We start from the raw sequence: 24,291 nt of genomic DNA, 5'->3' as shown, positions 1-24,291 counted from the left end.
GTTTAACTGGCAATAAGCTGTAACTACAGGATACTATTAATTTCCAGAGGTTACTGCACAGCACACAGCAGTGATGTGTGCTAATTACAACCAAACAAGCAGGATGTGACTTTCCAAAGAGGTGTGACAGTATTGAAATCTATCATCACATGCAAGCCACGTATGGGGTACTCCAGTTGGACCTCTGTGTTCAAGTTGCGCACCAAGTACCACAGTAGAAAACAGACTTCCTCACTTCCGACAAGCGCCCATAATTTGCGCTGAAACAACAGTCCACAAGTGTAATGACGATCCGTAGTGTCATCCGTAGTCTGCTCTAAGATCCTGGTATGTTCATATTCCGTAACATCATTATCTGCAACCATCAACTTGGGGCACATTAGTCGAGGGTGCCACTAGCATTCCCAGCATTGATCTTTGGTGATGCGCACTGTTTGTCCAATATCTTTCACCATGTTGGCACGGAATCTAATACACTCCGTCCTTCTGCAAACTGAGGTCATCTTTGACACTTCTCAGTAATGCCTGCTTATTATTGAGTGGGCAAAAGACAGTTTTTAAGCAGTGCTTTTTCAGTATGCACTCAACTTTTCCTGACAGCACTTCAGTGTATAGTACAAAGGCTGTGACTACCTCTTCCTCCATGATTTCTTCTGTTTCCACTCTCTGTACTGTAGGGGTAGGGTGAAGAGCGTGCTTAATCTGCCATTCTGATAATCTGTACACTCAGAATCTGGCTACTCATAATAGCAGATTAAGCGCGCTCTTCACCCAACCGCTCCAGTACAAATGGTGAAGACAGAAGACATCAACGAGGAAGAGGTGATCACAGCCTAAATGGCGTTCACTGACGTGCTACCGGGAAAAGTCGGGCATATACTGAAAGAGCATCATGTAAGGCCTGTCTTGTGCCCAATAAAATAGGGGCATTATTGGGAATTGTCAAAGATGACCTCGGTTTGAGGAACGTTGGGGTGTATCAAACTCCATGTGGCAACACATATTGCACAAACAGTGTGCATCGTCGAAGATTGATGCTGGGAACTCGACTAATGTACCCCACGAAGTCTGCAGATGCAGAGCAGTGTTCGTCAGAGAATCACGCAATGGAATGCAAACATACCAGGATTGTAGTTCAGACTTAGGCATACTGGGACAGTGTCATTAGAGAAACCATCAAAATTTGTACTAGGGATAATCTTATCAATCAGGACTGTAGCTATAATCTCAGCAAGGCTTGGAAACTAGCACTAGGTCTAATTAAGACATTCAGCAAACACAATGATCTGGCAACCAGGGCAGACAGAGTAAAGTATATCGAAGCTACCACACACTCCAACAAAGTGTCTCCACAACTTCCAATGCGTGCTCTCGGGTGCGGATCAGAGAGGGAATGGTTTGTGGTGCGAGGAGGAATAAGTCGGCTGAGCACCCCCAGAAACTAAGTTCATAAGCGCACATAACAATGGCGCACAAATATTGTGCCCGTCGGACACTATGGACTGGTAGTACACCTGTGGACTGTTCAGTTGTCAAATATGCCAGGAGAATGTCAAGAATCACAATGCTGAAACAACAGCTCGAGTGGATGTAACAATGGTGTAACATATCTACTAGGAACCTTGTTATTTGCAAGGCAGACATTTGTTAGGTATTGTCATGCTGAGAATGGGTGTTTCATTATTTGAGCATGCAAGTCAGTGGTGAGTGGAGTCTGCTCAGACTGTTTGCAGATGATGGAGTTGCCAATATAGAAGTACTGTATCAAAAAACTGCATAAATATTCAGTCGGGTCTTGACAGGATTTCAAAGTGAGCAAAGGTTAGCAACTTGTTTCAGCACTGAAAAATGGAGGACTGAGCACCTCACAAACTGAAAAAAAAAACTGAGTATCCTATGACTACAATATCAATAGCTCATAACTGGAATCAGCCACTTCATACAAATACCTGGGTTGTAAGTATTTGTAGGGATATGAAATGGACAATCACAGAGGCTCAGTATCGACAAAGCAAGTGGTCATCTTCAGTTTTTTGGTAGAATTCTAGGAAAATGTAATCAGTGTATAAAGCAGACAGCTTACAAACCAATTGTGCAACATAGCCTAGAATACAGGGTGGGCCTAAAACATCACTACCCACCACAACCAGCTGTAAACATTAAGGTAATCACGTTTAGTTGTGGGAATTTGGAGTGATGAGGCAACTTTCACAATATCAAGCCACGTCAACAGATACAACAGTGCCTGATGGTAAACAGAGAAATATAGAATTTTTTTTAACGACACAGTTAAGTCAAGCTGGGGTCACCATTTGGGGTGTCATCTCATGCCATGGAGTAATTGGGACTTGGGTGTTGCTCAAAGTAGAGAGAACTAACTGGAAATGTTGATGATCTACACCATTCCGGACCACAAATAACCTACGATGACTTCCAAACACTTTCCTTTCAACACAACAGGGCCCCACCACTTCACTCGCCAGCTGTGCCAAACTACTTTGATGAAGTATTTGGAGGAAAAGTTATTGGAAAGTGAAGGGTAATGTAAACGTGACACAGTTCCCCTGACCTGACACCTATGTATTTCTTCTTTTTGGGGTATGTTAAAGTTTATGCTATAAAACTGCATTAGGTCTTGAAATAAGCTATTTACAACAATTTTGAAGATCCCGATTCTAATAAATCATTGTGTAAACAAGTACGCTTACGTGTCCCAATTTGTCTGATGAAATGTATCCACAAATGTGGAAAACAACTCAAGAGTGAATGTTATAAATAATCGTTTAGCTTCAATAAAGTTTTCAGTTATTTCATAACTGCAACTGTTTGTTTTGTATTTAGTAAGATTATGATGAGTAGTGACTTTTGGCCCACCCTATATTGATCAAGTGTGGGACCAGTACCAAACAGGATTAACATATACAGGGAAGGGCAACAGGAATGCTCACAGGTTTGGTTGAGATGTGGGAGAGGGTCATGGAGAGGCTGAAGAAACTGTACTGTCACATGCTTGAAGAATCTCTTGAAAGCTTACTTACAAAGTTTAAAATACCAGCTTTAAATGGCGTATCTAGGGATGTACTGCAGCCACCTACGTATCACTCCCATAATGACTGCAAGCATAAGATTAGACTAATTACAACATGGACAGTTGCAATCAAATAATCATTCTTCCTGTGCTCCATATGTGAATGAGTGGGAGGAAGCCATAAGTGGTTCAATGGGAAATACCCTCTACCATACACTTCACTTCACAGTGGTTACCAGTGTGTGGATGAAGATGTGAGTCGCTGTGAGAGACTGAGCCACTAGGTTGCTCTGTAAGGGGAGAGTCTTTAGTGGAAATGTGATACTGAAGATTAGTAAATACTGAAACTGAGACAAATGTCATGATCGGGTGAGAAGTGGAAGTAAAATATATGGAAGAATATTAGTTAAAGTAGTCAGAAGAAAGATAATAAGAAGTCATTTAAGAAGTTGTGTTCGATTTTAAATTGCTCACGAGTTTAAGATTGAAAATTGAATGCGCATGATGGGAAAAAGTAATAATCCTATACAATGTTTCAAGTAAGCTTCAGTAATTTTTGTGGGGAGATATCCAGAATGGCACTACTGTACGGGAAACAGCGTTCTAAAGGTGATGGTTAGAGTGACAACGTACTGTTAAGTTGCAACCGTTATCCAACAAACACTGACTGTAACAACACTACGGGATCAAAAGGTTAGGGTATCCCACGAGTACCACAGGTAAGTGTGACGTGACCATTCCTGTTCTCTACTCGTATAAATGGTATGATGGTGCTGTAATGTCCAAGAAAGTGTCATCCTTGAGTGACTGTAAGAATACATGTGATGACTCACGAGGGGACTGCAACTACTCGTAACGACTGCTTTTGTCCAAATTTATGGTGTTTGCAAGGCTCGACCAGAAATGGAAGCGATAGACGTGGGAGCTCCAGATGGCCAGGCAATTAGAAAAAATAGAATTTTTGACACGGTTCAGTTGAGTCATAAGACATTTATTTTAGTGTAGTTGACAGGCAGTGATTAGCATGACAGGAAAAGTATAGAATGACAATCTGAGGCTCTTGGGTTTGAGTCCCTATCTGGGAACTTGTTTTATTTTCTTTTTTCACGTTACTTACACAGAAAATAAACTGACATAATGCTTAATAATTGCAGTAATTAATATTTTCATAAAAGGCTTGAAAAGGAAAGTTTGGGATTGCAAGTAAATTTCCAGGAAGCAATTGTAAGCTATACATGAGAATTTTGTACGTAAAATTAGTTTTATTATTTTACAGTTGATGATTTTCATGTGCTCGGTTGATATTGATCATAAAAACAGGGTAAGAAGTAATTTTCACAGCATCTTGCCACATTTTTACATTTATACGGTTATTTATGGTTATTTTTTAAGTTTCTATAGAGAAATATTCTTACTATCCCATCACAATGGGCTTGAAAATTGTACGTTACTTGCTCACGATTCAGCAAGCGAATGAGCTCTGTAGCCATATTTAGTGTTCTTCCCCAATGGCCAATACATCCAATTTTACCTTCACCGGGAACCTACTATTCACATGCTGCTGCCGCCAAGGGCTGGTCAAATGTCAAAATGAAACTAACAGAATACAGAGTCCTGTACACATCAATTACAACCCTGTCTCTGAGGGTTATTTGCAGAGTTCTTGTAGATATTGTAAGTACAATCCTTTCTTGGAAATTTATTTGCAATCCAAAAATTTAATTTCCTTTCATTTTAATGTTATTTACAGAAATATTAATAAATGCAATGCACTGAACATTATTTCAATTTCTTTAGTGTAAGTAACATAAAGGTAGGGAAAAAAAGCTTCTATATACGGACTTGGCACAAAGACCCTGGGATTGTTGTCCTGTACTTTTTCTGCTGCACCACCCACTGCACGGAAACTACACTAAGATATACGGCTCGTGCCAAGTCCAACCCACACCAAACTTGGTGGCCTACTGCCTGTCAAATCTCTGGAACAATTCTGAAGTTAATGCCACGAAGTGGTTCCTTCATCTTCGGAATCAAATCAAAGTCACACGGACTAAGCCCGTGGAGTATGGTGGATGGTACAGTACTTCCAGAGCAGCCACAGCTTACGCTATATGCACCCGCGCATTGTCTCGCAAAATGATGGGTGGGTCGCGCAGAAAGTGTCGCCGCTTCTTTCGCAAAGCATGTTGCAGAAGATGCTCCAAAAACGAACAGTAAAACTGTGCATTGACGGTCTGCCGTGGAGGATAACACTGTGACAGTCGTACACGAGAATCACCATAACTTTAGACCGCTCCATTCACATCATCAACAGAACCAGCTCTGCTAACGATAGACTACGACTTCCACGTTGCTGGCAACGGGTTCTACACAATACTGGTGACAACTTTGGAAGGACAGTAACAGGTGCAAACATGTAAATCTTTTATAGAGTGAACTGAGAACAGTCAACTGAGAAACATTAGTTCTTAGTACTATTGTGGTATTTCAACCAAAGTACTGAAAACATGTCACTTGGTACAGCTGACCCCATTCTCCCTTCTTGTAGCTATCACTATTGTCAGTCAATGAGTCAATATGTATTTCCTGAAAGATATTTAAATATGCAATATTAACTTTTTATTTCTAAAAGTACAGTTACACTTGTCAATGATCATTTTGAATCTTGTATATGATATACCAATTCAAATTATTTTTGATTGTAGAATCAAAATGTATCTGTATTAATGTGGTGTCATGAAGGAGTTTGGGATATTTAAAATTATGTATTATTTTATTTCAGTCATTTCATTGCCATTGCAATGGTCCGGTAAGAGCCAAAAGATCACACGTGTTGCTGCTTTTCTATGATAAAATTTGCAGGTTTCTACTAACACCAAACATAATATTATGGATCCAAGAGTGTCTTCAGTACACAAACATACTCCTAATATTGAAGCCCAGGCTGGAAAGGTATAACTGTCATACTCCCACATTTCGTACAGCAACATTGTCAGTGGTTGCTGCAAAGTACAATGGGAATGAAAGACGAATGCCAGTCGCTGGTTCTACACAGCCAATGAGAGAGCAGAGGGCAGATAACATGTTTTGCAGCACGAGACAAAGGAATACTATGACATTCTCATACCAACATAGATGTATTCTGAGACAATGCTTCTTTTCACGTATACATTCGTTTGCTTTGCCAGTTCACCACTAAATTATCACCAACCAACCTAATCTATACTTTGGGCTATGCTATACACCACTAAACAACTTCCATTCCAAGAGATGGATCTTTTTACAGGACACAATTCTTTGGTTTCACCAACTTACTGTCAGATTTTCAGCCTAAACCAGACCTCAGCCTATGTTACAGATCACTCTGTTACTGCAACCTTTGTTAGAAGTAAGTACCCATGAATCAAGAGTGAAGATGGGAACGGTTTCAGTTTTGGCACTAGATATATATTGCCTGTTTTCTCATCTCTCATTAGTCATGGGAAACTATCTTCACAATGACTACGTGAAACCAACACATTGGCAACTTCTGGGCAGTAAAGAAACACCACCACAACTGGCATTGGCCCAATCTAAACTTCAGCCAGGCTTGCTTGCTCCTGTCTGCAATCTGGAAACCAAAGTGGGGCAATCAGAATTACCTGAGGAAAGTGACTCTGATACTCCAGCAGTGAATGAGCACATCCCTGAATCGTGAGACACTTTCCCTTGCCTCATACTCCAGATGGAACTAAATGATTTAGTTTGCAATCTAAAATTGTCTAAACAAACTGAAATATTGGATGACGGATTGCAGCGAGGTGACCTCTTCATTCTAGGTACAAAAATTCATCATTCCGATTTGTAGACAGTGGTTTGCCTGCATACACCAACAATAAAAATTCTGTGTCCGTACATACACATGCGAATTGTTTGATGCAAGATTTGCAGGCTCGCGTCTAAAAGCAATTTAAAAGTAATATTACTGAATAATGGCAGTAAAGTCTGTCAGTACCACTGGTCAATTCAGTGAGTAAGAAGAAAAGATATGAAAGTATTGCTATGCTATTGGAAGCCATCAAACTTAAAAGATCATATGTGTACAATATGCAGTTGTTTAAAACTGTTTCATTACTTACAGCTTTAGAACCTGGTTTCACAAAATATTGCTGTTTATATGTTTGTGGGAAAGTTGAAGCAATCAATCTTATCACGAGTTGCTCAAAATATACACAATGCAACTGGATCATTAGAGAAAAGATGACAGATAGGTCAACTGAAACACCTGGTACCATGCTCCAGCTTGGATTTGTGACCTTACCATGAAGAAACGTTTGATATACTCTATGAGCAGCTAATCCGAAAAGTGGCATGTGAGAAAAAGTCACTTTGCAACAGGTGTATTGCTTGTAAATTTTGATAGTAAAGAAGTTCACGGTGTGCTGTTAATTGTAAAATGTGGTTCTAGGGAACTATTAGAGTCATCAATATATTCTTTGAAGAACAATGACATATGTTATGTAGATAGTGTTGGGATGTTTTTCTTCATATATTTCAGATGTAAATGTTGGTCTTATGTTTTGTTCATAATGTGTCATTTATTTCTTGTGGGCGGTGGCTTGGGTCATGTTGTTTACTAGGCCTACTAAGTTGAGTGGAGATGGTAACCCAGAGGGGAATGATGTTTTGCATTTTGGTGAATTTTTTTTTTTTAATTGTGTTGTGGTGACAGGCTGACTACAACATAACCTGAGGTCTAGGCTAAGTTGAAAGGTGACAAATTAGCTGTGAGCTGGGAAAGTTAATGAATGTATCATGACTTCCTTTACAGCTGTGTCCCCCATAAAACCCTTATTTTCACAGAATATTCTAACATGCACAAGGTTTCACAGGTTTGAAGGGATTAATAGCAAGAACAGCCCTGGCACGATATCTCCTGCTCACGTGTAGCTCATATTAGTTTCTTGAATTTTGCTTTGCTAATGCTGTCATGTTGTAAGCTATGTCAATTACTGATTGTTTCTTAGTGTTCATATCTCCACGAAGTTAAGTCACCCGTTTGTTGGTACGGTACTGAGTTGTTAACTAATCCTGAACAGTTTGTATCATGGCTGCATGAGAGATTCAACAGTGAAGTACAACAGTCTTACGTTGGTGGAATGGATGTGTGACGTACTGAACACCATAACTTTCCTTCAGGACAATGGTGTACTGGGAGAGTATGTTAAGTGTCATCAAAGATGAGGAAACCCTGCCAAAATGGTTGAGATTGCTCATTCTTGTAGCAGTGACAATTTCATGTGATGCTGTTGTCACAATTTGCGATTATCTATTCAGTGGGGTACTTGGTTCAAAAAAATCTATCTCGGGTACCACTTGACCATGTGCAAGTGGTACTTATGTTACTGATTCACTCTGAGGGGGAAAGTGGGAAGTTTTATATTTTGTTCTGTTTTCTTGTAAAATAAATACACCAAGCTAATAAAAGTTTCTATTTTATTATTCAGCAACTACTTTCAACATATTAGGCACTTCCAGCAGAACTTTTAAAATTTTTCATAGTAAATATTACAAGCCCACTATTTTGATGATGCCATGGGTCAATGCTGCAACCAGGTACATTGGATGCTTCAATATTTCCACTTAGAGAAAAACAGGTCACACTAATGCGTGCCCTAATTTGATATAGTGACTGGAAAGTGAACAAAGTTTTGACAGAAGAGGAAAACATATAGTTCATGGAAGAAAAAGGAATAGTCACTGTAACTGATGCAACAAGTTGAGTCAGAATTTCTTAGTTAACTTTTCAGAGCTTTATAACAACTGCGTCCTCAAATGATGCACAATTTTCATTATAATATCAAACTCTTGAATGCTTATACCTACAAAAGAACTCCACTTAAAATTCCTAAGCACCAAACTCCATGCACAAAGCAGACAGGAATAAATATAAGCTAGTCATCTAATAGAGAATGGCATGTCCAAAGGAATAGCATTAGTGCACTACATTGTTGGCCAAGTCATTACACAAACCTTCACGGAACTTTATTAACACAAACCTCTTCCCTAAATTTCTTCAGTTTTTCCTTATCTTCATTTTTTTTCTTCAACATGGCTTCACGCTGTTCTGAAACATAAAAGCCAAAAGACATCATCAGCAAGCTAACAAAGCTGTCAGTATTACAGGAAAGAAAAAAGTTACAAAAGGTGTATACTACTTAATATTTATCAAATGAAAAATCCTATAATAAGAAAAATTTATGCGATCTGAAGTTTTCCCAGCATATTTCCAATTGGAACAACTCTTGGGTATCCAACAGGGCAGCGTCATTATTTCTCCACAATATTTTGGCAGACGTACAGCCTGCCATCTTCAGCTGGTTCCTGACTAATGCTAAGCTGCTCCTCTCAGCGCCCTATATATACTAGCTGTTACCCTCCTCCACCGTTCCTCTCCCGGTGTCTTTGGTGCAGCGGCTACTGTTGGTGGTGGGGAAAGCGGCGTCTGGGTCTGAACTGGGGTCTGCAGTCTCCCTGCTGCCGCCGTCGGGGGCGGTCTTCGATGTCTGGGACCGCATCTTTCTCTCCAGGCTGAGTGCCTGACTAAATTGAAGGCCACTGTCTTTATTAATTAGATTGTCCTGTAGTCGGATTTCGATGGCCTCTTTAGTAATGCAGTCCCAGAACTAGGAGGATTGACGGAGTATTTTTGTTTTTTCATAGTCCATAGTATACCCAGTCTTTATACAATGGCCAGCTACAGCTGATTTAGTGGCCTGGCATAATTCGGAATGGCGCTTGTGTTTGGGGCACCTCTCTTCTACAGTGCGGACTGTCTCCCCAGTGTATGATTTTCTACACTGACAAGGAATTTGATAAACGCCTGGTTTTCAAAGGCCTAGGTAATCTTTCACTGAACCCAGTAGGGTCAAGGTTTTTGCAGGAGGTCGGAATACACATTTCACATTGTTTCCCCAGGATACTACCGATTTTTCTTGAGGTGTTTCCGACAAACAGAACGCACACCAATGACTTGTGTTATTCTGTTTCTTCTTCTTGTTCTCTTGGCACAGTCTGTCTGAGTGTGTGTCTTATTTGCTTCTGGTTGTACCCATTTTTCCGAAATGCTGTCTGGAGGTGCTGCAGTTCTGCTGGAAGGCTCTCCTGATTGCAGATTGATCGCGCCCTGTGAACAAGTGTGCGCAAAATGCCTTCACGCTGGGAGTTGTGGTGGCAACTGAAGGCATTTAGGTACAAACCGGTGCGTTTAGGTTTTCTGTATACATTGTGTCCCAGCTTGCCGTCAGGTTTCTGTTTCACCAGGACGTCAAGGAACGGTAGGGCACCATCCTGCTCCACCTCCATCGTGAACTGTATGTTGGGGTGCAGCGAGTTGAGGTGTTCGAGAAATTCATTTAAGCTGTCCCATCCGTGTGGCCAAACAACGAATGTGTCATCCACGTAGCAGAAGAAACAAGTTGGTTTTTGTTTGGCTTGTTCTAGTGCCTTCTCCTCAAAATTCTCCATAAAAAAGTTGGCTACAACCGGTGAAAGCAGGCATCTCATGGCGATGTCATCTATCTGTTCATAATGATATCCATCAAACAGGGAGTATGTTGAGGTGAGCACAAACTCGAAGAGTCTAGCTCAGTTGTTGTTGAATTTCTTGCTTATCAGATTGATTGAGTCTTTCAGGGGTACCCTAGTGGAGAGGGACACTATGTCAAATCTCACTAACAAGTCGCTACCCTGGAGCCAAAGTTCTTGTATATGTTGTCCAAAGTGGACTAAATTGTGGACGTGGTGTTCGCATTTTTCCACAAATGGACTAAGGAGACTCGTCAGGTATTGGGCCAGTTCATGGGTTGCTGCTCCTATGTTGCTGACTACTGGACGCATAGGTGTCCCATCCTTGTGGACCTTTGGTAGCCCATACAGTTGTGGCGGTGCAGCCGCTTGTGTTCAAAGTTTCTTGACAGTTTTTCCATCAAAGGTACTGCGAACAAGTTCTACGGTTCTTCTTTGAAGGCGGCCTGTCGGGTCTCCTTCCATCCTCCTGTACGCTGCGACATTGAGAAGTTTGTACATTTTTCCCTTATATTCTGAGTGTAGGAGCAGTACTGTAGCATTGCCTTTGTCAGCAGGCAAGATAACCAACTCAGGATCGCTGCGTAACTAACGGACAGCCGCTCTCTCCTCCTTCGAGATGTTCTGTTTCAGTGGTGCAGCCCCGGTGAGCGCACGGCACGTTTCATGACGTACTTCTTCTGCTTCACTGGCTGGCAGAGTGTAGGTGGCCTGCTCCACACAGCTTATAATGTCCACAATCGGTAGAGATGTCAGGGTTGGGGTGAACCTAACAAGGCTCTTCGAGTTTGTGCTCATCTCTACATACCTCCTGTTCGACGGAAATTTTTATGAACAGACAGATGGCGTTGCCATGGGATGCCCGCTTTCACCGGTTGTAGCCAACTTTTTTATGGAGAATTTCGAGGAGAAGGCACTAGAACAAGCCAAACAAAAACCAACTTGTTTCTTCCGTTACGTGGATGACACGTTCGTTGTTTGGCCACATGGACAGGACAGCTTAAATGAATTTCTCGAACACCTCAACTCGCTGCACCCCAACATACAGTTTACGATGGAGGTGGAGCAGGATGGTGCCCTACCGTTTCTTGATGTCATGGTGAAATGGAAACATGACTGCAAGCTGGGACACAGTGTATACAGAAAGCCTAAACACACCGATTTGTACCTAAATGCCTTCACTTGCTACAAAAACTCCCAGTGTGAAGGTGTTTTGTGCACACTTGTTCACAGGGCATGATTGATCTGTGATCAGGAGAGCCTTCCAGCAGAACTGCAGCACGTCAAGACATCATTTCAGAAAAATGGGTAAACCAGAAGCAAATAAGAATCACACTCAGACAGACTGCGCCAAGAGAACAAGAAGAAGAAACAGAAGAACACAAGTCATTGGCGTGCATTCCGTTTGTCGGAAACACCTCAAGAAAAATCGGCAGAATCCTGGGGAAACACCAGGTGAAATGTGTATTCAAGACCCCCTGCAAAAACCTTGACCCTACTGGGTTCAGTGAAAGATGACCTAGGCCTTTGAAAACCAGGCGTTTATCTAATTCCTTGTCAGTGCAGAAAATCATATACTGGGGAGACAGTCCACAATGTAGAAGGGAGGTGCCGCGAACACAAGCGCCATACCGAATTACGCCAGGCCACTAAATCAGTTGTAGCTGACCATTGTATAAAGTCTGGGCATACTATGGACTATGAAAAAACAAAAATACTCTGTCAATCCTCCTACTTCTGGGACGGAGTTACTAAAGAGGCCATCGAAATCAGACTACAGCACGATCTAATTAATAAAGACAGCGGCCTTCAACTTAGTCAGGCTTGGAACACTGCACTCAGCCTGGAGACAAAGATGCGGTCCCAGAGATCAGCTGGAAGTCACACAATAAAGAAACTCTAACACACCAGCACTAGAGTTTGCTGCTGAAGTGTTAGAATTTATTTATTTCAACTTATTAACCATCGTGAACATTTAGATCTGAAGATCATCATTATATATGATCAAAATTGTCAGCTATTATGCCCTGCAAGCAAGAACGCAAAAATAAGCTTTTGTCAAGATATATATAATTGCAATATCTCTCATGGCAACACACACTCTGTTACAAATACCTAAAATTAGAATCTGAATTGACAGTTACAAGGTGAATTCAGTAAGCTCTGGCACACAGTAGATAAAATATCTTATGAACTTTTGGTGAATATTAAGTAAGTATATCATACTCCTTATTGGATTTCCAGATTCCATTACTGTAAAAACAGATAATACTTCAACTACTGTTGTATATTTAATCAAATACTGAAGTCCAATTATAAATGATACTACAATAAAAATTTATATGATTCAGTCCAACAGTTGTTTACAGTTTGAATTTTTTGTAGACATCTGCAGGTAATGCAGCGCATATAGAACTGTGTCAATTATCTTTCTACACAATACACTGCAATGGCATGTAAAAGGGGGAGCACAGCAAGAAACTCGACAGCAGCTTTTAATAGTCTTCATATCTTTCCAGTCACTTGTTGCAAGTATTTCAAATAACTGAGGATGAGATATACTTAGTACAAGCAGTACTGTCTGGTAAACACTTGTGCACAACAAGCGTAGCCCAAGATTTATCTGCAGTTACAAAAAAAATTTAATGAAGTGCTGGGTAGCAATTACTACGATTGTTTATATGCAGTTGTTCACAAGCCGCACTTCGTTAAGTGCTGGCGATAAACAATTTTACTGAAAGGCTGGGATGTGACCAGCGAGATATGAGTAGGTACAATATAAATATTTGTAGATATTGGTCTACACGAGTAAACAAAGGGGCACTAGGCGGAAAAAGCAAAGATGAGGGGGAATGAAAACGTTTCTACATTACATGTAAAATACACAGAACTTCGACGGTCACATAAGTCAAAGAATTGACGGTATACATAATATATTAATGAATTAATAGCAACACACTTGTAGGTTATATTCTTACTTTTCATCATAAGTCTCTGTTTGTCATTTACACTAGGTGGCTTGTCCATTGCATTTAGTATTGAGCCTAGGAGATCCATAATTTACTTTCCTGTTTACAGGCGTAAATAACTTAATATTTTTCTAAACAATTTCACAATGAAATATTCACACAAGGTCGACTACTTTTTCAAAACACTTCTTTGACACTGGTAACAAAGATATTGTAGTGTCTAAGGCCGGTATTACACTATCAAATTTCTTTGTCAAAGATTTGATCAAAGATGTGATCCAATATTCCGTCCAATATATTGGACAAAGATCTTTGACGTAGCGCTACGAGGGGTATTACACTGTCATCAAATTTTTCGTCAAAGTTCAAGATGGCTGACAACAAGTTATTAACCGCAGCAGTTCTACGTACTCCAATTGCATTGTGTACACATGCGGAAAAGAAGTGGGGGGAGAAAATGGAACCATACATACGAGGTTGACAGTCTTAAAAGTCCTGGGATTACAACTTGATAATAAATTCAGTTGGGAGGAGCACACCACAGAACTGCAGAACGCCTTAACAAATCTGTATTTGCAATTGGAGTGTTAGCAGACATAGGCAACATAAAAATGAAAAAGCTTGCATACTTTCATTGTCATATGGGATAATATTTTGGGGTAAATCTTGAAGTCAAAACAAAAGTTTCCAAGGTCCAAAAGCGTGTAATACGTATTATTTGTGGAGTAAATTCACGGACCTCCTGCAGAAACCTCTTCAAAGAACTGGGTACTTCAGATTCTTGCATTGGTACGGGGGATAATAAGAAAGAAAATGAAACTGTTGGCGGGCCAGAAGTACAGTGAGACTGTCGTTTGGACGTACGAGATTTGCAGGTTAGCTTTTTTGTTTTGTATTTCATGCCTAGATACTTCCGTAGAGATATTGTTGCATGTGGATCATTATATGTAATGATTATTACAATACATGCAACGATATGTTTGTACAGTTATCTAGGCATGAGAAACAAACAAAAAAAACTATAACTCTCGTAGGCCCAAATGACAGTCTCACTATACTTCCGGCTCGCAGGTTAACTACTGCCTCTCAGTATATTTACTTCTTAATAAAATTTGTCGTAAATAATATATCTCTTTTTCCAACAAACAACTCAGTTCATACATACAATACCAGGAACAAAAATGATCTGCACAAGGACTTAAAAACACTTACTTCAGTTCAAAAAGGGGTCCACTACTCAGGAACACTCATCTTCAATAATTTGCCAGGAAACATAAAAAATTTAGTTAGAAATAAAGATCAGTTTAAAAGGAGCCTGAAAGACTTACTACTGGCAAACTCCTTCTACTCCACTGGCGAAATTTTTAATAGAAACAAATGATGTATTTATTCATACTATTAGTATTTTTATTTCAGCTTAAAAAAAAATCGACATGTTCCACATCCACGAGGATCTCCTCAGCACGGATCTATGGAACGAAAAACTAATCTAATCTGGGTGAAGCCGTGGGTTTTACGACGACACGATAAAAGCATTCAACAAAACTTGTTACGTGAGCTTACAGTGGAAGACGTCAAGTCGTACATCAATTACTTAAGAATGGATGAGCATACATTTCTGTATGTGCTCAGTGAAGTGCATCCTCATATCACGAAGCACAATTTTCACTTAAGAACTGCTACATCTTCAGAAGACAGGCTCACTATAACACTCCGATTCCTTGCTACAGGAGAGGGTTATGTTATGTTAGGTTAGGTTAGGTCAGGTTAGGTCTCCAATCTTATTAATCTATTTTTTATTCAGGGTGCCTCACGTTGTAACGCGCCTGATAAGCTTCAGACATCTCTATTAATTCTGTAGTTGTCGGCACACACCAATTGTATTTACCGGCAATGGTTATAAAAACACTACAGACGACAGAACGCTGCAGCGATGCTAGCGCTCCGCGTGGTAACATATCGCATTGCAGTGAACAGAAGACAAGCGATTTCTTTGATCAAATATACGGCCTCGGCCTAGATTTGATCAAATATTGGACGACATTTGTCAAAGATCCCTATTACACTATCAAAAATCTTTGACAAAGATATTGGACAAAGATATTGGACAAAGAAATTTGATAGTGTAATACCGGCCTAATCAATGATCATATACTACATTTCATTACTCAAAGACTTTCTCAACGATCGATATTATTTAATTAATTGAAGCAAATTTACAGCAGTGACTTATTAATATGTAGTAATGTTTTATCTAATTGATATTCTGTTTTTAAATTAACATTTGGTCTAAAATCAACTACATTGGTCAGTAATTATTCGGTGTAATGCAATAATAAAAAATAAAGCATAAGTTTTTTGTTATTTATTATTAAAGTTTTAAGTTAAGGAAGTAAATATATTTAAATTTCAAAAGGGCAAAATTGTCGTTCAACGTTTACATAGCATTGGTCTATGGTGTTTAGTTCTTTGGCATAGTGTTTAATGTTACTAAATATCTCTGTCAGTTTGATTCGATTTGTTCGTTCTCGTCGTTGTTGCAATGGTGGACAAATGTATTGAGTTGGCGTTCAATAAAGATAAACCTGAAATTTATTTTGTAGAAATCTGGTTAACCAATGTTTAAAAAACGCCAATATTTGGGTGATGTATTATCTGCGTAGGTGTGACACATCGTATGTTTCCCACTTATAGGAATTTGTGGTTGCATGGGAAAGAGGACATGCCCGCCAGCATCCATTTATTGTTTTATTGCTATAGCGTATAATAAAGGACGATCGTGTTGTGTTTTCATAAATTGCGGAAACATATCGAAATTGTTATGTTAATTATATGGGAGAAGCATCGTAGACTTTAGGTTTAAAAGTTGTAGTTTACAAAGCAATTCTCACAATGTTGCAAAGTGTGCAGTTCAGTCAACCTCCTCCCCCTATGCCGAATCTCTCCATACCACCTCCCAACTTTCCACCGCCCCAGCAACCCCCGCCGCAGCAGCAACAGCTTCGTTATGGAACCGATCCAAGAGGAGTACACAGGGGACATTTTTTCCAGCCTTTCCGTCCGTACACCAGACCAGGCCCTGTAGGTGCGGATAGTGAGTTTGATGGCAAACGATTGCGCAAATCGGTTATGAGAAAGACAGTTGACTACAACTCAGCAATAATTAAAATGTTGGAGGTATGTATAATGAGGGAAAGGCTAGAATGTATAGATTTCCTGTGACTGGTAGATTAATAGTGTTTGTTCCATGCCTCGGTGATTTGTGTATATGATTGCATTTCTTGTCATTAGGAAACCGAGTATACTGTTACTTATTCTCATCTGTTAACGTTCCTTCAGTATACTGACAGTTGAAGCAGTGTTATGTCATAATTGTAATCGGTACCTATGTTGGTTCAAGGGTTGTTATAAATGTATTAGGGTTCTCAGAAATAAGTTCTTTCGGTGCAGTCGCTATTTGCAGTAATTGGTTTTAATGTTTTCATTGAATTTTGTGTAACAGTTGATCATGAAACAGGAGATGTAGTTGAGAATAGGTGTGTGTGCGCGGAGCCTTTTAATTTGCTGTAATGTTTTTCAAATCATGTCCGTGTAACGTTAGACTCACTGCTGCTATTTATAGCATTATAAACTTGTATGAGACACCTTTTTACCTGGTTTTGACAATATCTCATCTTTATAAGAAACCTAGCTGAAACTTGGAACTTAGAGGGATATGTATTTGTTATATTATGTGTGGAAAAATCATAGTTCCTACACCTGTTTGGAAAGTATTTGAACTATCAGATCCTTCACCTCCTCCTATATTTCTCTCTACAAGTAGTGTATGATACTTTTCTAGTTTTGTTCCATGTGAGGTGACACCGTGGTTTGCACAAGGCACAATAGGAAGGAGTGGAGTTTAAATAGTCATCTGGCCATTCTGTTTTAAATGTGCCATGATATCCCAGTTGTTAAAGAGAATGCTGCTATGAGGCCTCTGGAAAGTAACCAGTTCAGTTTCTCACCCCCCATTCTTGCTGTATTCAGGTTTGTCCCAAGTCTCTCACAACCTTTTTGTTTCAAACTGTAGCGTCTTATTACATCTACAGTTGATCACTTTCAGTGCCAGTTATTTTTCAGAGTGGAGCCATTGACAGCTTTAACAAAATGTGTAAATTATTTCTTATTTTCCCCGTTATGTTGCACAAAATAAATTAAAAAAGTTTGTCAGCTAATGCTGCTACTTCAGGAGGGAGGTCACACATTTGGGGAGGGGGGGACAGTTTGTAGTTTGCGCCTTGAACAAGCGTCTGCCTATTTCCTTCTTTCACTCGACTGGAAATCGACTTACCTGGGTGGGTCTACTAATCATATTGCAGATGGAACAACAGATCTATGCTAGTTCCTATTTGTTTTTTGTTCAGATTGTAAATATTTGAACTCGACATTTTTTATTAAGTTTCTGGATGCTCATGGTCTACTGTTTGTGTAAGTTTGTATTTATTTGTTTATTTTGCACCTCGTGAGGTAATTCACGGGTAAGATAGTGTCATTGTATTTGTGAAGACTGCGTTCAAATACCCATTCAGCCATAATGATTTAGGTTTTCATAATTTGCTTAGGATGAATGCCATGATATTCATTTTCATAATTTGCCAAGGATGAAAGCCATGGTATTCATTTGAAAAGGACACAACCCTTTTCCTTCCCTAGTCTTGTCCATTGTGATTTCATATTTTTATTTTTAAATTTATTATCCTTTAATTTGATCTGCATCTGTTCTGAATCAAGTCAGATGTTTTGGTATCTTTGTTTATCCCATTTCTGACCAGTGATAAATGGTGTATTTAAACTCTGCTACAATAATGTAAACTCCTGTGTAAAACATTGTACTATACCATTTAAGAGCAGCATTGAACAGTATGTAGCTAGATAAATAATATGTTGAAATACTTGTCACGATTATAAAGGATATGGAAAGTGTCGGTAGTATGGCAGCACCAATGAACAGTCATCCTCTTACTGTTGTTTCATCTGTTCTGGTGGTCATTTATCACATCTATATCTGCATTTGTTCATTTACACATCATGCTCCCATCAGAGCCTTTAAGGATGTGGACTGACTCCAGGTATACACACACCAAAGCAGTCACTGCAGGTTACATCTCTAAAGTATTCTGACAACAAATTGTGAGTGATGCTAATTATTCACATTGATAATCATAGGATTTACTTCTTGGTTACCTTACTTAATGTATGGGGAAAAACCAGCTATATATTTCATGAATAAAAGTCTGTTGACCACCTGTACTCCAGTCCTTCAAGTTCCCATTTCCGAAATATTTTTGAGAAGAGCAAAGTGCTATAAGAGTCATAAAATTTGTTCTTTGGGACTGTTTTGTCCCTCATTTTATCAATTCATTTCTGAATAGAAAGCAGGAAAATTATGTTATTATGTACCCTAATTCTTGTCATCTTGTTTGTAAGGTTGTTACAGTTTCCTTTCCTTTCAACGTACTCGTGTAATATTCCATTATGTTACAGCTCTTGTGTATCTTATTCACCAGCTGAGAACCACAGTGGTTACATCACTTGTGTTATGAAAAAGATCATTGAAGTATTAAAAAAAAAATTGTAACAGCAGAAATGCACAGAATTACACAGTTATCACTATGGTCATACTGTACTGAATGATTGTGAATCTGCTACCATCACCAAATTTGATTAGTGGAAAATGTAGGGAGAATTCAGAGAACAGCTGCTTTGTCATCGGATTCCTTAGTCATGAGATGTGTGACATGTAACTGTCCATCTAAATTTGTTGGAAGAGAGAGAACAACAAACTCATTGCACACTACAACAGGTACTCTCCAACACAGCTTGGCAAATATATTACTTTCTGCCATACACACCTAAAATATTGACCATAATGATAAATTTAGAGAAGTAAGGCTTACTCTGAGGTGTAGCAAAATTATTGTACTCGCAAGTCATGTCTGAATGCAATAGGAACACTGCAAAATAATATACGAATCCATCAACACTCATCGCACAGTCAATTATTAAATAAGATGTAGGAGTTCATAATTTGTTTATTTGTGGCAAGAACGTATCATCATCCATCTAGATACTGTGATATACATTCCATTAATGACACACTTAATAATCATAATTACATACAGTATGGCATTCAACTGCCACATGTATATAATGTGACTTTAAAGTATGATCTACTAGTAATTCGTACAACATATTTCTATTTAACCTAAAAGATATAAACTCTGTGAAAAACTGAAGACACATAACTAAAAGATTGTGAGAGAGATAATGAGTTGGAAATAGGAAAGGAGAAAGATCCCATCTTAGTCACCAGGAGTTATAACTCATTCTATTACACACACTACACACCCCTTACAGCATCCTGTTAGTGTCCGCTAAGGAATATTTTGATATTTCACAAAATCAAAATTTTATTTTGCAGTATACTATTGTTATAACTATAAGATTAATCTAATGTTAATACTGTGTAAACCTGCATGTTTGATCTCTGCTGGCCGTGGTAACAACACTTCGTTTCTCTGATGTTTAAGTGGAATTAAAAATGAGTGTTGGTGAGGATGTGGACATGCAACGATGGAGAGAGATGAGCTCCATGCGCATAATGTCATCATTGGACACTTCACTTTCATTACCTGCCATTGGCACTTCATCCAGATTTAGCCCACTGATTCTAAACTGTTTTGGAAGAAAAACTGAATCATAATTAAAGAACCAGCATATAAAAATGAGTCTGTGGGTGGCTTGTTAAGATGTATTTAGAGGCAACTGTCAGGGCTGAAGAGGGGGGAGGGGGGGTGGTAACACCCACAATATTTTATAAAATGCCTCGTGAAACTGCAATTTAAAATTGTTATTGTTAAAATTATCATTCTTTTTAAACATGATATGTGGTAGTTCTATGATCTAGTTTTGTTTTTTCGTTGTTTTCCAATATCGCTTTTGGCAAGTGCTAGGATGGTACCTTCAGGAAGGTCATGGCAAACCACCTGTGGGAACAGATCCTGTGTCTTCGTAAAATGATCCTCAGGTGAATAAATTACTACTGCTGACCTGAGATGATGATAGTTCAAGATCTTCTCACATTATCCAGTTTTAAGATTTTCATGGTCCTTCTAAATCATTGAAGGCAAATGCTGAAATTATTCCTTTGAAATCGACATGGATTTTCCTTCACCAGTCTGAATTTGTTCTCATTGTTTAATGGCCTCATCACTGACAGTTTGTAAAATGGTAATCTTTCTTTACTCCCACCCATTGTTGTCAAAGGAATCTGTTATGGTGATAGTTGAATGATAATCTGTAGTTTTTATATGGAAGCTTCTGGTTCCTGAAATAAGTTCCGATTTCTGCAGTAGACCATTTAATAATTTATTCATTTTTTTGTTTTTTTCAGTCTCGGGTGTGGCAACGTGATTTCCGAGACAGACGGTCGCTGCAGCCGGATGTGCTGTACTACCCAGACCTCCAGCCGCCCCCAGCGTATGCAGATAATCCCATTAACTCAGTGACCACACGTTTTGTCAAGACTGCTACCAATAAAATGAGGTAATGTCATTGCTACCAGGCCAACGTTGTTGTTTTTCTTAGGATAGTTGCTGTGTTTCCTCACAGGTGATGGTGATGTAGGAACAGTATTTTAAGTCACCCAACTTTTCACTGTCTCGAATTTTTGATTAATTCTCCCTTGAGCCTATGTCATAAATGACTGTTTCTGTGATGTTTCGTGCACAGATAAACCTTACCAGTCTGTTCTCTTCGAACCTATTGCTCCTTTCTCACATCAGAAGTAAATCGTGGCTTACAAAGGTCGCAATTTTATGTACTTGTATGAGTTTCCATCTGCTGCCGATTGGTGAGTAAATGTTTCGTAGCCATGTTTGTGGCATTTTTCTGCTTAGTGAGTGTTTACATAGTAATAAATTATGTTTAAGTGTCGTACATCCACTCCCCCTTCCAAGATCTAGGTTGTGACAACAGACTGATCTGTGGGGTAGCCTGTGGCCTTGGAAGATGACAGTTTGATTGCGAGTTGATGAAGTTAATACATGTAGACGTGAAATTAAAATTGTGGTAACAGGCTTATCTGTTGTGATTTGCATTCCTCACTGGCAACATTTGCACGCATGCGTGCAATCTATTTTTGCCAAAGGCCTTATTGCCTGGAAGCTTACTTTGTGATAAGTCTTTTTGTTGTGCCTCTCTGCAACTCAACATCTCTGTTGTATGGTGAGTAGCAATTTTCATAATATTTTCATTTAGCTAAGGTTGGTATAACTAGAAAATAGGAACGATTTTATGAGGACAATGATAAGGTACACATGGAGTCCCAAAACCCACTAAAAGTTTCAATAAAGTGAAATTCTCTAATGTAAATAATTAACAAGAAATTGTAATGACAATGTGTAGTTTTGGACACAGAAAGATCATGGCTACATTACAATGATATTTGATTTTGGAAATAAGTACATCTTGAGGTTTGAACATTCTGAAACACACAAATTTTGCATACAAATAAGTTTTCGAGTATAAAGTGTTTGGAAGAAATAAGACACTTATTGGAAAGAGAAAAATGAGGGCTTTCAGATGAGCTGTACCATTTTAGAAAACTATTTGCTCATTGACAATTTCACCTCACCTGATTTGCGCATGTTGTAAATCTCCAGTATTTCTGCCCATCAAATATTTGCTTTAAACTAGCTATAATATTATCATTAATGATGAGAAACTACATAGTGAACACTAAAGTTTAGAGATTCCCTGCTTAAATAAGAAATTGGGTATTTCTTGTAACTATGGTATGTGTAATATTAACAAAGACAAGGAGGAAAAAGTATTATTGATGCCAGGAGTGGTACAAGAACAAGTAGGGCCGTCTCACACTGTTCCCTTACAACATTGAATAAAATTACATTGTGATCGACAGATTACAGTGGTGGGGGCAGTGTTGCCAGTAAACAGCTAGTCACGCTTGACTGGCACCTATGAAACAAGCAAACTGCTCTTGCAGCACTTAAGAATGAGTGTGTGGTGATTGGCTGACCCGTACTGCTCTGCCCCCCTGAAACATTGATCACAAAGTTGTTGTAATTGAAGTACTTCGAAAAGGTTTTAGGTAATTTCTGTTTTATTATTATATTACAGAAGTTAACGTACTTGGAAGACAAGTTGCTTGATATGATTTCAATCCCTATTTTTGAACTTGCAAGAGAATCAGATTTTCTAACTGCCATACTTTCCTCCCTCTATCCTTGGAGATGAACATAACTGTGGTGCTATAAAATGATGCAGAAGTGGTGGTAGAACATACTTACACAGTCGTGTTTACAGTTGCAAGCATGCACAATTGATGATGATTAATTGTAGGTAAGTATGGATGGATTTCTCATTCCTTTGTGTCTTGCCTTGAAAATATGTTGTCCCACAACTACTCTTTTATCATATAATTCTGTAATATGTGTGCTTGCTATTTATTTTACAGTTACTTTAGAACTCTGTAAATTTGTGTTGTGCATGGAAGTCATGTAGCATACAAATTTTCAGGTGGAAGGACAATCTCTTGTTGTTCTGTGTATTTTCTAAGTTTTATAATTATTTATAGTTCAAGCCCCATTTTTTAAGCAATTGTTCATTGTTGCTCAGGAATTGCAGTAGTCACCAAATGATGACATCGTGGGAAAAAATCACATTAGCGGAGTGATATGGTTTTAAAATGATTAAGAATGGCTGTTTTATTTAACACAATAAAAGTTTAAAAGTACTAGGAGTATAAGAAACTATAAAAGTAAATCATTTGGTTTTCTTATCAGCTAGGGAAAACAATTATTTCTTCTTTTTTTTTTTTTTAAATGTGCAAGCAAATAAACGTTTTGAATAGTAGACATTGATTAAAGCTGTGGTTCTCAACCACACTGAAAACCCTTCCAAGACAGCAAGTGGGGGCACTGAGTTGAAAAAGGCTGAGAACCACTGGGTTAGAGAATGAATTTTGTGGTATTAGTAAGTGAAAACTTATAATCATCATGTGGTTGTTAAATGATATGTCATTACTAAGAAGGCACAATGATTCATTGTGTAGGTTGGTGCAAAATGTAGGGGAAAAAGGAAAACTAAGGAGAAGAAAATAAAAATGATATAAGTAACTGAGCCATCTGCTTCTTTGTTAATTATAGTTATAATGAAAATTGTTAGAAATTAAGTTTAAATGGTATAAAAATCAGAATGATTATCTTTTTTTATATATACCTCGAGGATAGAGAGCAATTTAGTCAGTCACCCTCCTTCCTACAATAAGCACTGTATTTCAATAAAAGCATGGTCTCTGTGCAATTTGGTCATGCTGGACTTGTATCTCTGTTTTAGTAACAGCTTAATTTGTTTGAATTTGCTGTGAAGTATGTTCTCCAGTAACATTAACAATGCAAATGTCAAGAAATTACTCAGTGGCTCAGTACTTTGGTCTGTTATAGTTCAGTGTGTGCTGTTTTCCAGGTGTCCCATATTCTGCATGGCGTGGACACCGGAGGGGCGCAGACTGGTCACAGGAGCATCCAGTGGAGAGTTCACATTGTGGAATGGACTCACGTTCAACTTTGAGACAATATTGCAGGTGGGTTGGTTTACAGTATCCTCACTGCTTCGCTGTGCGCTAGCTTCAGGACTCTGCTGGTTTGAATTGAGATTGACAAT

At 38.8% G+C, this 24,291-nt stretch overlaps 2 protein-coding genes across 2 annotated transcripts in view; one reads left to right on the top strand and one right to left on the bottom strand.

Annotated features, from left to right (window-relative positions):
- Positions 1-13,753, bottom strand: part of LOC126427110 (sperm-associated antigen 7 homolog) — an 82,588-nt gene extending 68,835 nt beyond the window's left edge. Inside the window, exons 1-2 of the mRNA XM_050089333.1 lie at positions 13,573-13,753; positions 9,067-9,134 (exon numbers count right to left, since the gene is read on the bottom strand). Of these exons, the coding sequence (XP_049945290.1) occupies positions 9,067-9,134; positions 13,573-13,651 (147 nt within the window). The 5' untranslated portion in view covers positions 13,652-13,753. The remainder of the gene's footprint in view (positions 1-9,066; positions 9,135-13,572) is intronic.
- Positions 13,754-16,101: 2,348 nt separating this feature from the next.
- LOC126426658 (pre-mRNA 3' end processing protein WDR33) overlaps positions 16,102-24,291 on the top strand; it is a 181,097-nt gene continuing 172,907 nt past the window's right edge. The window contains exons 1-3 of the mRNA XM_050088544.1: positions 16,102-16,740; positions 20,999-21,150; positions 24,094-24,211. Of these exons, the coding sequence (XP_049944501.1) occupies positions 16,456-16,740; positions 20,999-21,150; positions 24,094-24,211 (555 nt within the window). The 5' untranslated portion in view covers positions 16,102-16,455. The remainder of the gene's footprint in view (positions 16,741-20,998; positions 21,151-24,093; positions 24,212-24,291) is intronic.

This window comes from Schistocerca serialis, chromosome 11, assembly GCF_023864345.2.
Source record: "Schistocerca serialis cubense isolate TAMUIC-IGC-003099 chromosome 11, iqSchSeri2.2, whole genome shotgun sequence".
In the NCBI taxonomy this organism is placed as follows: domain Eukaryota; kingdom Metazoa; phylum Arthropoda; class Insecta; order Orthoptera; family Acrididae; genus Schistocerca; species Schistocerca serialis.
Note: the sequence above shows the minus strand (reverse complement) of the source record. Positions and strands in the feature narration are given on the sequence as shown.